The 16,760-nt window shown below is 44.3% G+C and overlaps 1 protein-coding gene across 1 annotated transcript in view; it reads left to right on the top strand.

Annotated features, from left to right (window-relative positions):
* The first annotated feature begins 4,107 nt into the window (after positions 1-4,107).
* The window catches only part of tmeff1a (transmembrane protein with EGF-like and two follistatin-like domains 1a), a 114,826-nt gene continuing 102,173 nt past the window's right edge, over positions 4,108-16,760 (top strand). The window contains exon 1 of the mRNA XM_005457649.4: positions 4,108-4,833. Coding sequence (XP_005457706.1) covers positions 4,686-4,833 — 148 coding nt within the window. The 5' untranslated portion in view covers positions 4,108-4,685. The remainder of the gene's footprint in view (positions 4,834-16,760) is intronic.

The following is a 16,760-nucleotide window of genomic DNA, read 5'->3' as shown; positions in this document are numbered from 1 at the left end:
ACCAACAATTGAAAGCAGAACCAGGAATCTGGTTTTAGGAACAAACGCACAAACCACACTAATGAATCTCACAAGCTTGTGAACGTTTCCCTCTGAAGTTGTTCGTGAAGCTCCTGTTAAAAGAGCAGATTGTGCAATAACTCCTCTGCAGCGTGTGCAGCTGTGAGTGAAACTGTGCCGAAGTTTGAACATGTCGTCAGGTTTTTGTTCTGTTTAAGTGTGAGCCTGTCCTCTGTATTTGTTTGTTATAAAGGAACAGCAGAACGAGGATGGGGCTCGTACATGTTACCATCAGGATGAAAGTATTGATATTTTTGGTTTCCGCATGAACTGGACATAAAACACGTCCTAAAAATATCACATGAGTTCAAGGTCAGAGGTCACATTTTCTGAATTTCTTGTAAATCCAATAACTCAAGAAGTTAGGCTTTTCAAATTGATGCCATAAGTGCGTTTAGTGGGAGACTGAGGGCTTTAAAAACTTTGGGGGTCATGCATGTGTTAAAAAAAGCGCTGTGACTGATCTAAAGCCAGAAACACTTGGACTGGAGGCTGAGCTGATTCATCATCACTTAACGAGCTGATACAAAACGCCTGGAGACAGATGCTGCTGTGAAGTGGCACGTGAAACATGGAAGTGTTAAAACAACAGTGTAAACCACACACACACACACACGCTGGTAATTCATATCTTGTGGGGACATCTGATTGACATAATGCTTTCCCCTGACCCTGACCCTAACCCTGACCATGACCCTGACCCTAACCCAGCTGTAACCCTGTCACTAAAACCACATTTTGAGTCTGAAAAATGCCTTCACACTTGTAGGGACCTGGATTTTGGTGCCCACAAAGACATGAACACATGCAACAACAATTTTCTGTGTTTTTCTCTAAACCTCAGAGCAGCTCTGGCAGTAAACCACCTTCACTGCTCGACATTCACCTGCTGGGCCACCGAGGTTAAGTGCCTTGCTCAGGAGTCATTAATATGAGACGAGGTCTGTATGGGATTTTGAGCAGGCGGACATTAGTCCGGGTGTCAGTTTCTGCCAGCGTTGGCTCAGTGTCAGCGTGACGTGAAATAAATCAGGGAAGACTTCTTTATCTCAGCTCTGGTCTGTCCTTTCACATCTTCTGAAAAGTCTTTAACCTCGTCTGGGAAGCTAATCAGCAGAGCTGTGAGTGATTTAGAACAGGCTCGTTCCACTCTGCCGTCTGGCAGGCGGTGATAGCGCCCGGGAGAGCTGTTACAGCTGCCGGCGTGGAACCGACCATGTCCAACGGCGCCGCTGAAGACTCCTCTGCTGCTGCTGCTGCTCCTGCCTCCACGTCAGAAAAATGTACGCGTGATGGAGAGACGACAAAACGACAGCAGCAGGATGAAAGGCAGCGTGCCAAATAGGTCTACTAGTCCACCTTGGTGGAGCGCCAGCGGAGGCCAAAATGGAGCCGCGGGCCAATATGTGCAGTGTAAATATTAATCCAGTCAGCGAGGAGGGTTTAATGACTCGTGTTTGGGCCTGTTTATACAACCAGCTCAGGTTTCGCTCACATGGTGACACAGAGGTGATGAAATGTGTGAGCAGGGCTGGAACCTTCCTACACAACGCCATCAAGAGGAAGTATCAGTCAGATGTTGTTTAGATGCTTTAAAGATGGCAGCTTCAGATAGTGGACGCAAAAACCTGTCATTCAGTTTCCCCGCAGACGTCTGGAGTGACCGCACAGCTCCGATCAGGAGGAAAGTCGGCCATCAGAACAACAGGACGGATCTGGTTCAGGTTCAAAATGTCACATCTGCTGTTTGCTTCACTGACATTCAAGCCTAACATCAGACGACCGCATCATCATCACAGTCACGTTTGTAGAGGACAGAGACTCATGACGCTGGCTGACGTCTCCTGAGACAATGTGTGGTTTCTGCTGCGCACACTTCAGGAAGCATTCAGATCCTTTATGAAATACTGACACCACACCGTAAAAACAAAAACCACGACGGGTAAAAGAAAACACAGCTGCAGAAACCTGAAAGCACTGAACACAGTCAGACAACCTCATGCTGATGTTTACCTTTGTTAACTGAAACAGGGAAGCCTGGATCTCCTGAGTCACAGGAAACAACCAAATCAAAATCCTCTTCTTCTTCTCTTTTCAGCTGCTTCCTTTAGGGGTCGCCACAGCAGATCCTCTGCCTCCACCTCACCCCGCCCTTTACATCCACCTCTGTCACACCAGTGCTAATCCATGAATCTCCTCTGTGAGCTTCCTGCCAGCCTGGCAGCTCCATTTTCAACATCCGTCATCCACTATATCCACAATCCCTCCTCTGCCCAAACCATGTCACCTGCCTCTCTATGTCTCCACACCGCTCCACCTGAGCTCCACCTCTGATGTTTCATTTATTCTGATTGCTCCAAATGAATCTCTCAACATGTTCAACTCTGTCACCTCCAATTTGTCGTTTCCAACACAATAAAAGCGCACATACAGTATAAAATAAAACAATAAAACCATGAAAACAGATGTCGCCTCCATCGCTCACTGCTTTGTTTTTAAGCTCAGTGTCAATGTTTTTGCTGTGTTGGTGTTTGGAGCCAGCAGTGAGACGAGAGGTGGACTGCCAAGTTAATGATCGCTGTCCTGGTTAGCATAAACAGACTTCCTGTTAATTAGAACTGAGTGACTAATAAAATATTTGAATTTCAGTTAAAGTTGTTAAGGCTACTAAAACCATCAAACGAAGTCACAGATACAGACTGTGCATCTCACCGTCACTGGAATATGTCTGTTTTAACCTGATGATGCATGTTTTTATTTTTGACTCTAATCGGCTGCTGAGTCTGTTTTACTGCACTGGAAACTAGAACACAGATCATTCACTTTGATCTGCAGACAAACTGAAGCCATCTCCGTCTGCTTCGTCAGACTGTGGGACAGAAACCTTTCAGGTGTCCAGCGTAAAGTTTCAGAGCTCTAATGTGAAACCCGCTCAGTGTTAAAACAGCTCGCTGAAATGAATCATTGTCATCTGACAAGATTTCTGATTGGAGTCATGTGAGGCATGAAACGCCCGTTTTTAATGAGCATGCTCAGAGTCTAAAGCGGTGAGTGCTGATAACCACGGTCGTGTTTCCCGACTGGGGTTTAGGTTTTGGTGAATCAGTTCAGGTGAAGAAAACCAGGCAGTGTTGTTTATTCAAGTCACAGCAACGATACTGACTCAGTCACTGTGGGGACCGACTGGTTTTTAGAACAAGCCTGCCTGTGGAACTAAACTGTTTTCCAGTTTCAGCACCAATATGACAATTTTTGAGTAAAACAGTCTTTGGACTTTGTGCGGTGTGAAACGGATCCTTAGTTTGAGAGCACTTTAAAAGATGTCTTGATGCTCAATCATGCAGGTTAGGTCAGTGGGCCAGCCAGATTTGAACCTTGCCCATATTTAAACTGTTGTAAATGACTTGTTGGCCTATAATCTGTGAAACAGGTGCCAAACATTTCTCCCATCAATGACATGAAGTCATGTCGAGCCACAAAGAATGTTTTTGTCAGAAAGTAGAAGCTGTGATCAGTTTCTGGCAAAGTCTCAGTGACATTAAAGTGTTGTTTTTAAGAGATCAGAGGGGAGCAGAAAATTCAACAGTGGCTCTAAAACAGAGTTTCAAGTGTCCACAAAGGACTGATGATCATGTAGGTGCAACAGAGTCACAGAGGTCATTTCTTTATTTAATGCACAGACTCTTCATGAATCTCAGTCTGTTTATAAGCAAAGACGGGACACATGAAGCGGGACTGATAATCATTTTCATCGTGACTCGTGCTGATTATTAATCACGTGACTGTTTGGTTTCAGAAGAGTTTAGCAGCTTGTTCCCGTGAGATTGTTCCCGTGAGATCGTTCCCGCCTTTCTCCCGGGACTTCTTAATAGAAACATGTGAAAACTGTCTGAACCGGATTCCGAGCAGCTGCTGGTGGAACAACAGCCTCCACTGGAACGGTTCCACGTCCTGAGTGGACACGCTTCCTTCTAAAGTGTCACGTGCTTCTTCTTGCATTGTTAACGATACTGAACAAAACCGTCACGTTCGGTGTCGCACGTGCTTCCGGCCGTGGATGTGGGCTGACGCGTTCAGCTCCGCGACCTGCCGGAGCTTCTTTCACTGCAGCCTTCTGCAGCTCAAGGTGTGCGTGCGCGCGCGCGTGCGTCAGGGGCGTGGAGGTGGAGGGGAGCGTTGCGTCCCATCACGTGACCAGCCCGCCCGTCCTCCCTGCGCTCGGTCCGGATCTCTTTGTTGTGGTTGCAGCGCGTCTGTGAGCCGGAGCGCCCCGCTGAGCTCCGTGACGGATCCACGACGCGCGGGATCATTTCGTGTGCGGCGCGAGACAGATAGCCGGATCCAGCCGGTGCAGCTCGGTCTGCCTGAACATAGAGGCGCGGACGCAGGGGGAGGATGCTCCCTGCCCGGACGAACCGGACCGCCTCCCAGACTTCCTGAACGCGGATCCGGCGAGCTTTACCCGCACATTCCTCCACCTTCCCCCCTCTGCGCTCTCCGTCAGTGGGGCACAGCGTGAGCCAGCCTCCGCCTGCTGCACCCGGGATTAAGCTGTGCTTTCCACCTGAACCGACATCCGAGCGCTGCACCCGCCGGCGTCTGCAGGTCGGATCGGCTTCTTCGCGATGCTGTCAGGCCCTGCGAGGCATCGCGGGCGTCCCGGCGGGGTCGTCCGGTGCCTGGTGTCCGCCTGTCTGCTGTCTCTGCTGCTGGAGGCTCGGGGGTCTTATCCTCAGAGCGGCGAGTGCAAAGGCAAAGGAAAGGACTGCACAGGTAAGACCTCCACCTCCTCCACCTCCCCCTGCTCCTGCTGTAAATCAGCCTCTGTGCTTTGCCAGAATAACCCTAATCTGATGCCGAGATGTGCGCGCGGGTCTGTATGTGTGATATTCCCGTGGGCACGTCTTCTGTGATTCGGGGACTTGTTGGAGCTGCTGCTGCCGAGTCCGTGGTGACCTTTGAATCTCACTGGATCCTGATCGTCCTGCATGTCAGTGTCTGTTGGCCTGTTTGAGCTTCGAGCTGAAATATGAAGAGTCGGGTTAATATTCCTGCTGCTGGGAGTCAGTTTTGTCTGTGAGGTGTGAATTTAATCTGCTGTATCCACACATGTATTCCTAAAGAGCTGTTTATGATCTCACAGCTGATCCGAGTTGTATATCTGGTCCATGTTGTCATGACTGGATCCATGTGGAGGCTTCTGATGATCCGCTGCAGTCACTTTGTCGGTGATTGTTGTTTTATACTTATAATTTTATTTTCATTTAATTTAACTCAGAGTTTAGATTTAGCATTTTTAGTTTAAGACGTCTCTGTCTCAATAAATTTTGCTGCTGTTCTTTTGATAAATTTGGCCAAACTGTTGACTGAAGATGTTTCCTCCTGTTTTCCAGTCCGTCTGTTTTCTGAAGCAGGAATGTTGAGTCGATTTTATTTGCACATGTAAAGTTTCAGAGGCTTCACAAATATGAAAACATTAAAAATGTGGGAAAAAACAAACAAACAAAATATTCAAAAATGGACAAACAAACACCAACACAGTGTAAAACATACACAAACCTGTGAAACGAAGAGAAAGAAATTCTGAAAGAAACCAGAGCTAAAGACCGACGTTAATGAAGAAACCGAGCAGCTGATCTGTTCTCGTGCATGCACAGAAGCAGGTTCAGTTATATTGACATAAAAACAAGAGTCAAATGCAAAATAAAATGTTTTAAGTGCACCTTGAAAATTTTGGCACAGTTTGCTTCTGTAATGTATTGAAAATGGCAAAAGCTGCAAATGCAGCGTGCTTTAAAACTGCATTTACAGGAACATCAGCAGAGCACTTGGAAGCAGGCGTGCAGGTTTCAGGGGAGCAGGTGGGTGGAGGGACACTCTGAGTGGACCCCCGCGGTGTCCCACACTTCATTTCTTATATTCAGTCTTTATGTGTGGGAGGAAAACACAGCGAGGCTCTCAGACGGCCTGTGTCACATTCAAATAATTAATCTCTGCTTTTCTCATTTAATACAATCCCTGCTGACTCACACATACACATGATTTACTCTTCTGTTTGCCTGGGATGGACCTGCAGTCGGGTACCAGCTCTGACTGATGTGAGCCCACTTCAGTTCAATTTTAATGCATCGGACACATTTAATATACAGTTTCATATTGCATGGTAAATATCAGAGATGGCTCCAAATATCTGAGTCCCTCTGCAGTGCTCGGTGACAGTGGGAAGGAAGAAACCTCCATCAGATTCAGACCAGGGAGAAGCAGCTGAGAGGAAAGAGAAGCACAAAGAAATCACGAAACACTAACGAGACGAAACTAAACTCCTCCTAAATGTTAAAGTTTAAAGTGATCAGGCCTCAAAGCTCTGAGGAAGACTTCTGCTCATCTTCCAAACTTTCTGCACATTTCAAACACGTCACACACACACATCTGTTTTAAAAGTCTCTACAGTATATCTCAAAACAGTTAGTTATGTTGTCTGAAAGCAAGAAGGAGACAGAATACTTTTTTTCATCTCTAAAGCAAATTTCTGACAAACAACATGAAATGAACATCAGTTTGCAACAACATCTATAAACTGGAAGAACAACATCTCACAGCTCATGTATCAGACTCTTCCTCCTCCTCTTCCTCCTTCATTTCTGGCTTCTCCATTTTTGCCGAGTTGCCAGGAGGAGCTAGCACGTTAGCAAATGTATCTCAGCATCACACGAAACTACTAAGATGTAGAGAATCCACGCTGGTCTCTCAGTCGCTGCACAGCTTACATGACTTACAGTAAACGATTAGCAGCGTTCCTGCAGGTCCTTAAAGAGTCTTAAAATGTATTAAATTAATTAATCTGAAAATATGGAAATAATTGGTATTTAAAAGTCTTCGGTCAGTCTTTCAGGCGTGAAGGGAGTCGATTTTATTCATTGTTTTTTCTGAAAACAAGCAGTAATAGATTTTTTTCAATAATTTACTGATGGGCATTAATATCACACAAGCTAGGCTAACAGAGGAAACAACATGCATACTTTTTAAAGCCAAGTTGTCTGACTGTCAAAGACGAGAGGACAAGTGAACTCTGTGAAATCACTTTGTGCAGGAAGTGTTTGCGACGCGTACGATGAGGCAGCTCCTACACGTTTCCCTTTGTGGATGCAGGTGAGGAAACATTTGTTTTAATGAGCTCGGCACAGAGTACAAGAACCAGGAGGCTGATGTCTCCTGGTTTGTTGGATGGTTGGACTTAAAGTTCATGCAGATCTTTTGAAAAACACCTTAAAAACTCTGAAATCTCTGGTGGCTGTAGGAACCCTGGACAGTGTCATTTATGTATCGCTGCTTTGGCCGGTGGTTGTTCGCACATGGAGTGTGAGAACAAGCTGTGCAAACCAGCTAACAGCAGACTAGCAGCAGAACGCTGACTCGTGACTGCGCTACTGTTGATTTTATTCAGATTCAAACTGGGAGGATCAGCTTTTTGGGGTCTTTTGTTGGTGTGCGGGGTATCAGTGGTTTGTTAATGGTTGTTTTTCAAGTAAAAAGAGTCACTGATAAAAAAATACCAGTGAGAAAGAGTTGACTGTAAGCTTCTGTTTTTACAAGGAGCCTGAACCAGGCATGGAACGTTTTATAGTCAAGAAAATTTAAATATTAAAGCTTTAAATGTGCTGCTAATGACTGTGCCTCCGCCTCCAGATTGTTTTCATCATGGAAATTAATTAGCTGTTATACAACTAATTAACTGTTGATTATATATAGACTAAAACTGTTTATGAAAAAACTAGTTTGAATGCAGTATTGGAAACTGTCACATTTATGAGGAAAGTGAAAATATTGGTATTTTCCCTTTAAAAGCACCACAGCGTGCTCTGTCATATAATAACACAATGAGCTGCACCTCACGTCCAGCATCCCTACAAACACCCTCCTCGTGACCTCTGCGGTGAGCGAGCACCGAGCTTCTGTAAGCCTATCACTTACTCTTAGTGTAATGCACCCTGACAGGGATTTTAGTCGATGCAATTTGCGATCGTGTTTGCATCCTGCTGCATCAATATCTAATATTCATGCATTCATTGCACCGTTATTCTGTTCTTCTTCTTTTATGAAATATTTAAAGGAAAAGAGCAGCAGTCATGTAAATGAGTGTTAGCTGTCACTCTGGAATAACCCGCCTCACTCATGTTTTATTAATGAACCTCTGAATTGCTTCTGCTCGGGCCACTCGCGCTGTTTGCATTAAGAAATGGAGCGTTTTCCTCGCAGACGAGCGCCGCGATCCTCATCAGAACATAATGCCACGTTCTGCAGAGGCAAATGAAAATGTTCCGAGTCACTAAACAAACCAAATACCTTGATTTTTAGCACGGAAAGCCTAATTCACACAGTCAGCGCTCCATGCATAACAATAAGCGCGTGGCACAGGACTGAGTCTTGATACCAGATAATAATTGACTGCGTTTCTTTCAGAACTGGTGTTCGTCTGAAAAACAGAATAAACGACGAGCTTTCACCGTCTTGGGAGAGACGGAACAAAATGACTTTTGGCACTTTGTTGGAAGCAGCCTGCCGCAGGGTTTGAAGGGAAAATGCAGCCCTGGAGAAACATCAAGCATTCATAGCAAACCAATATTCTCTGGTACTGAAGTGTAAAATATAAGATGTGGAAAAGCATTTGTGACACCAGCCATCTGCTGCTGAGGGGGCGACGTGAAGCTTGGAGTTTGGTTTCCATTTGCTGCCGTCGTTTCCAGTTACTTTAAGTTAGAGGAAATTTGGGCAAAGGAAGTGGACGGGATGGATGTGTGAGCTGTTTACCTGGCAGCTTTTCAACCTGTGTATCAGGACCTGTATCATACATCCATGTGTTTCCTGTCTGTGAGCTGTATTGGACTGCGTTCGTGGTGTATCAATGAAGACACACCCAGTGTTCTTCTGTTAATTAATACCAATTACTATTTGTGACATCAGAAATTCATCTTCTGTAGATGAACTCTGTCTGGCTTCTGGCGACGGTGGTCCTCATTCAGCTCGATGACCTCAGTGTAGAGGCAAGCAAACAGCTCTCCACCAGCTCGGGGTGGATGTCCAGAGCTGGAGGAGGACTTCTGTCTCCAGCTGTAGTCCAAAGTGGCAGTTAGAGCAGGACAAGACGGCACAACTGCAACCCAACAAGCCCTTAGAGTAACACAACAAGGACCTGTTTACATCGACTGAACTTTCAAAATAAAAGCAAGGACACTGTCCATTAGTAAAATGATCACAACCTTTACTCAGAAGGGGGAAAAACAAACCCCAAAATCAATGATGGCAGTTATCAACATGCAAAAGCGGTCCACCCAAGTCTCTTCCGGAAACTTTTGCCTGTGCAATAAAAGCACAACGATGCAGCGCAGTCCTGAAACTCGACGTTGCACAGCTCGAGTCAGAACGACGGTCGAGTTCACACACATTATATTCTCATTAGGACCGAGAATATAATAAGATCCCAGCGGCCTCGGGGTTTCCATTAGAATAAAGCATAAATTAGTAAAATTATAAAGAAGAACAAAAGGTTAAACTGATCAGCAAAAGTTTGTAACTTAATACAGTTTATCTTCAGTTTACTGCTAATGTTCACTAATTAATGGAGGTTAAGTTGTTCATTCCTGAATGTAAAGAAGGTTAATGGGGATTCAGTGCTTCTTTCTACTAAAGCTTACGTCACTTTCTCTTCGTGCTGGATGTTGGAACTCCAACATTGCATTATTGTGTCTGCACAGAAGAGGCAGTAAGACCTGCTAGCCTGCATGTACCGAACACGACGGGCACGATAGCTCGAACTGAAACCTGAAATCAGAAAGTTTCCTTTCCTGAAGTCCTTCGATGTTCATACAAATTCTCCATTTTCATTTGCAGATTCTGCTTGACTGATGATTGTGTCTCGGCTGCTGTTACCGCGCTGAAAAATCTTCTCAAGTTTACCTTTGGTTGATAAATCCCTTTAAAAAGAGCCAAACTAACAGCGGAGCTCTCAGCTGCAATTCGGCTGATTCAAACCAAGATACCGTAAAGAAATCTGTATCTATTGGAGAACATCACGACTCAGTGATGCATCCAAGTTTTTACCCAAACCCAGGTGATTTCTTTTTTTAAGTTTACATTGTTGCTGTTTTTGTTGACATTGGAAGATTTCATAAGTAAGAAAGTTAAGCATACAAGGTCTGCAATTCAACAGATTAAAAACACACCAACCATAAATAATTACAAAGAGCTCCACAGGAAAAAGTGCCAAAAGTTTACTCTTCAGAAGCCTTAAATAGATTTCTGAACCTTCACGTGTGAAAGTGGAAGCTGCTGCGGGAGAATCATCGCAAACAATATTCAAGGCTTTCTGCTGAAGCGGGGAAATACTGGCCAGCAGTTTTTCTTCATGTTTCTGATATATTTATTTCAACAGCGTTCCCAGACTGTGGGAGAGAAAGTTTGCACCCTCTCTAGAACTGATGCGACCCTGAAGTGCCCAGTTTTTCACTTTTTAGAGACGTGATTTATGCTGATGCAGCTGTAAAGGTCTGAAAAGCAGCAGGGAGCTCGAGCTTTGTGCAGCGATGTCCCGACTCTGTCTGAAGAGCGTAAATGTAGCGTGGCCCACAGAGTTTTCAGGGTTCTCGTCTTGTTTGTTTGTTCGGGTGAGGTGTTTGGACGTAAAGTCGTCCGCAGGTAAAACGTTCTGCCATAATCGGCAGATTACTGCGAGAACAAGTAAGATCGGCGAGTCTGGAGCTCAGACTTTGAAGTCGGCTGCTCGTACGTCAGCTCTGTCCTCCATATGTTTGCACTGTGTAATTTTGTGGCCTACCAACCGTTTCATTTGGGATGCTTATTTTTCTGGAGGCACATATGTTCAGCAGACTCCCCTCGCTGTATCCGAGGATGTGGTTTAAAGCTGTTTTTCAGCCAATTAAATGCTTAAAAGGGCCTTTTCTGCTTTTCCTTATTTCCTTGTTTCCTGTTGTATATCTCCTGTTCCAGTCGTGGATGTTCATATTTAACACGGTCAAAGTTTGAAAAAACGAGGTCAGCGTATGAAGGTCTCTGATCGCCCTGAACACTCAGGCTACGTTCACACGGCAGGCGAAAGCGCATCAAATCCGATTTTTTTACCCTATACCCGTATCCGATCTTGGTATGACAGTGTGAACGGCACAAATCCAATATTTTCAAATCCGATCTGGGTCACTTTCGTATGTGGTCCTGAATCCGATACATATCCGATGTTTTAGAAAGCGACTGCTGTTTGAACGGTCATGTCGCATTAAATCCGTCTTTTACGTCACTGACACAAGACAGACGCCAATTATCAGCGCCGGAGAAGACATCGCGAACGCTTCCTGGCCATCCAGTGTAGATGTCAGTGAAACTGTTGGGAAGACAACGTGAACATTTTATTTGTACTGTATAATCTGCAGATTCTGACAGAAATCTGCAACTATCCTTTGAAGCACCGCTCCTCTAAAACAGCAATAAGGATCATTATTAGGTTATTTACATTATTATGTAAATAACAAAATAACTTAAAGCAAAAATTGGGAAACGTAAAGTCCGAAGTCTTTATATTAAGGGCCATCAGTCAAACAACACTGTTTGCTCTGGGTCTAAACAGAGCGCGTTGTGTGTGACGTCTTCTTTTGCGCATGCGGGCCGCTTTGAGCGTTCACACTAGAGCGCGTTTGCTGTGGCATTTTATTTGTAGTGTGAACAAGCAGACAAAAAAATTGGATTTGATCAAAAAATCGGAATTGAGCATTAAGACCTGCAGTGTGAACGTAGCCTTAGACAGGCTGTTTTTTCTGCTCTTGGATCTGAGTGATGTCATCGAGGTAATCTGATGAAACAGAAGTTAGTCTTGATGATTATCTTTGGTGAGAACCATAATTTTTTCATCTTTCATCATTGAAAATAGTTTCACTTCAGTTTCCAATAAACAAGCATCTTTACCTGAATAACTCTGAGCTTTGTATTTGCCTTTTTGAAAATTTCACAATTTTTGCATTTGGATTCAGTAACGTGTGGAGGGAAGTGGAAATCTTGGGCCTGGTCTGGACCGACTCTATCAGAAATATCCAGAAACTGAATGTTGCCCCATCGTCCAGTAAACAGCCTATAACTGGATCCAAGATCAGCGGCATTAAAATGGTTAAATGCTGAACTTGTTTCTGTCTGAAAGCCTGAAATCGACTTTTCATGATTGAATTTTAAATAATTTTAAATAAATGGAATCGAAAACCTGTGTAAAAATTCAGCTCTTCTGAGTTCAGGTAGAAACTGTAACCATTAGAAATCCTCGTCATGTTGCCTATTTTATTCTCTACTTTATTGATATTCACTCGTTCGCTTCTTCTTCATCTGCAGTGGTTTAATGGAAGCAGGTGGAGATTTAGCTCCACCTGTTGTTGAACTCTAAATACTCACATAACAATTGTACATGGAAACCCAGAGTTGGATGATTTCCCAATGATCATCAGTCCAGTAAACTAGCCAGCTTCACCGGTTAACAAAAATAACACTACAGCCAGTTATCAACAGCTGATGTGGTTCAAACAGAGTCAGGCATCAGTTTGCTCTTTATTTAATGATTTACTCACAAATGTAGATTAAGATTTTGATAAAACCCAGCGTAGAGGAAGTAAATCGGTTGTAAATCGGTCCTTCTTGTGTCGGCTGTTTGTAGTCTCACTGTGACTGTGGTCATTCAAGCTTTAAGTTTGAAACCCGTGGCACACAAGTATTTTATTTCTTGGTCAAAACAAGTTAATTCCTGTGGCTTTCTCCAGCTCCCCTGCTCTACTTCTTACTTACACAGCTGCAGTATGAGTAATAAATCTCATACAGTAAAATGGCAGGACTTGGACGAGTGCCTGGACGGGCAGGTGGAGCAAAGAAGTGAAAGAAATCAAACTCTACAGTTATTTTTGCCTTAATGTCACCTGAAAACTGGGGAAATGTCAGCAGAGATGGGCTGTAATTAATAGCAGTCGGCTGTTTCCCGACAGGACGAGGAGCACTTAGTCACGATCTGCTTTTATTTTGTCGGGGCGCTTCGCTCGGGCTGAGTCGGGTTATGTTCCCTGACAGCCGGGACGGAGCTCACTCACCCTCGCCAAGATAAATGAAATCATACTGTATAATTTGGCCCTGCGCGAGGCTTTTAAACGCTCGCCTCCTGGGAGATCCTTTCAAAGTCCTCTGCCTCGCCCCACGGAGCACGCTCAGTGGCTCGTACGTGTGTGCCAGGAAGCTCGAACACGACAAATTTACTTGGGGAAAGTGTAACAGGCGCGATTAAATTTTCAGCAGCGGCTCCGACATGAACAGAGCTGCGGATGAATATTGATGTTCTGTCGATGCTGTTTACTGTTTACACTCGGAGGCCGTTTAGCCGAGCAGCTGATGATGAGAACAACATCCACCCTTCAGTAATCTTCCTGCCAAGCTGGAGGGGTGGAGGGGAATAGTGACGAGCAGGTAGAGGGCTGTGGTTCAGGTGTCGCTGTGGTAATGTCATCAGTGACAGCGATGAGGCACATTAATCTCTGCTGACCTGTTTTTCAACATGATAATGAGACAACGTGAATAATTTGCATTTGAAATCAAGAACTAACAGGACAGCGTTTCTCGCACACACACTATAATGGATACATGTAAATATGTTTGGGTTGTCATCTTCTTTTTAATCCATCTAAAATAACAATGCCATCCACCGCTGATTTAAACAATCCCCTCGCTCTTATTTTGAAAGAGCAGCTGCTGATAACATGATATCCAGCGCACTTCCTGTTTCTTTAACCACAGATAAAAATAAAAAATGCAAAAGTGAGTCGCAGTATATGGCTGCACAGCTTGTTGAAGTAAAGTCTGTGTCCTTTGCATCTTTTTAGGTTTCTTTGCCAAACACACATCAGTGTCTGTGTGCAGCCTCCACCCTGACTCAATATAAACAGGAGGGAGGCGCTATCCTGTCATCTTATTCAGAAATTTACAAAATAAAACAAAAATTCTCCCAAATATGTCCAAAACTAGTCAGTGATGGATTTACCTGCTGGTCAGCAGTTGTAACATTTTCACCTCACCGTGCAGGCAGGTCTGACTTACTGCTCCACAAAGCTGTAGTTACTTCAAATACTATACAACAAATCTATAACTGCATAACTAAATAATGCACAATAAATCGATATCTGTATATACGGCACCTAAAACTTTAATATAAAAGTAGTGGAGGACATGCTTTCCCCTCTTTAGACTCCTGCCAGCATGCTGCAGGTGTCCCAGCTAGAAAGAGGGAGGACGGCTGCTGTCAGCCTGCGGCCAAGTTTAAATTTAAAGATGGAGGCAAACAAAACAAGCCTGTCTGTCAAGTCTGCACACAGAGCTTCCCTTTTAGCGTCTTCTTTATTCAGGATCCTGTCGCTGTGTGAAATGAGTCGGAGCGGGCTGGAGCTGCTAAAAACTTTTGTCTAAATTTAAAATCATGATGATTTTAAAGCAAAAACAGTGACTGTAAGAAAAACAACGGCTTGCTTCGTGGGTGAATCGGTTGATAGAAACACCATGACTTCAAATGGGCCAACAGCCAACCAATCAGCTTTGCACAGCTGACTTACTGTTCCCAGGCCTTTGATTATAGGCCCGGCTCTAACTGAATCTGGCCTCCCTCGAACTAGCAGCAGTCACACGAAGGTGGTTCTCCGGCTCGATCATCTCAGGTTTATCAATCCGAGCTACGAGTGAGAAAAGAGGCAGAGCAGCATGTTTCTGAAATAAAGCTTAAACTACAAACACAAAGCAGCGGAGTGAGAGTCTGAAAGCTTTACAGCGTACACAGTTTTATAAAGAGCGGTACGAACATGTGTGTTTTAGGCGCTTTGAGTGGTAAGTGAGACCAGAACAGCGCTGTAGCACATTTATCAGCATCACTGTCCCGTCGTTAAGCTTCAGGAAGATCTGACGATAACAGCATTTTCAGGGACATTGATTTGCTGCTTAAATCAGGTTATTCCTGCAGCAAGAGTTATGTTCTTTCAGCTGGAACTCCGGCAGCCTTTCAGAGTCTGGGAGGAAGTGAAGAACCCATAAAAACAGGATTTAATTCAGTAAGTAGTCTGAACTTAATGCAGGTTCAACAAGCAAACCGGTCTTAGGTTCCCTGTTTTAGGATCATATCACTATTTAAAGGCTGATAGGATAATAAAATCACTGTAAACTTGCAGCCACGATTAAAAAAGCCCCTAAGAATCTGGATTTCTTACTGATGCTTGAGTGCAAAAGACTTCAAGACTTCAGTCTTTAAAAGCTAAAGACTCTGTCTTACGATCTGCACTGTGAGCTCTGAGGGAGCTTCCAGGAATGGTGACGCTGTTTTCCAGGGAACCGATCAGTAGGCGGTGGTTTGTACATGTTGGTGTCTCATCTGGAGCAGACTACTCTGTGTCTGCACTTGCCGTGGTGATATACTCCACATGGAAGCAAACCACCTTTAAAACCCTGAAAAGAGGCTAAAAGCTGAAGGTACGAGAATAATCCTGCTTTATGGTGCAGTTACAGTCCTGCGGCACGTGAGCGGTGCACAGCAGACGTCTGGAGTAATTTGTCTCCACGGCTGGGTTGTGAAAATGTAGACGGGGGTCAGTTCATCAGGGAACAGTGTGCATGCAGGGCTGCACTGGATCCCTGGGAAGTTTGCATGGATCCAAATACTTATGGTATGTGTATGAAACAGGGAAAAGTCAAATGCTGTCCACTTCCTGTTTGTGCTACACTTCCCCAAGTCTCAGCAAGTAGTTGGTGAGTGTTTGCAGACAGATGGGCAGTCGGCAGAAACCAAACCAAAGCAATCACAGGAGGGTTTTGGTTTGAAGAGTCTTTAGTACTTTTTATTCCCCCCAAATATTTTTTTGCAGAAGTAAAAACCCTGGGATTAAAATCTGGAAATGCACAAACATCTAAGGATTCACTTTTGGCTTTAAGCACAGGGCGTCCTCAGTATTTGTAATGTTTTTCTCCTTAAAGTCTTTGCAGAAGTGTCAGTTTGAGGCCGACGATGAGGAGCGAAGCAAACACAAAGCTGAATTTTGGGCGATGCCGTGTGTGTTTTGGCTGTTTAACAAGCGTTTTATTCCTCGTAATGAAGCAGAAACAAACAGATGATAAATGACAAGATGTTCCTTCTGCTTTCCGTCCCCTTGTGAGGAAAAAACAACCAAAATATCAATTTATTCACAGCACAGCAGATAGCAGCAGAAACAACATTAATCATATTTCTGGCACAGACACAATACCTTCTCCAGGATTCTACATATCAGGCAGTTTTAAGTGTTTCCATGCAGACGCCCCTGATTGATGACACGTCTGTTGTTTCATAAACACGAGCACAGGCAGCGGTGGGAGTTTCTGAGATGATTACACTCAGGACTTGTTGTTTCTGTGACTCAGTTTTTCATGTCAGAGGGTCTTTATCGTCTCCTGGACGATCGCATCCTGAATAAACTCCAGATATTTGAGTTAAACTTTGCTTTTTGTCTCCTAATTTGAATAATTAGAGTTTAGGTATGATGAGCCCAAAGACTTCCCAGAGAATTTCCTCTTATCCTGAGACACGGAGCAGAAAAGAGCAGGACCGGTTGCTGGAGTCAAATGGAGAAAATTGAAAATTGATTTTTCTGCTCTTTGAG

Source organism: Oreochromis niloticus, linkage group LG18 (genome assembly GCF_001858045.2).
Source record: "Oreochromis niloticus isolate F11D_XX linkage group LG18, O_niloticus_UMD_NMBU, whole genome shotgun sequence".
Taxonomy (NCBI): Eukaryota; Metazoa; Chordata; class Actinopteri; order Cichliformes; family Cichlidae; genus Oreochromis; species Oreochromis niloticus.
The sequence above is the reverse complement of the archived record's forward strand: the minus strand, read 5'-3'. Positions and strand labels throughout refer to the sequence as shown.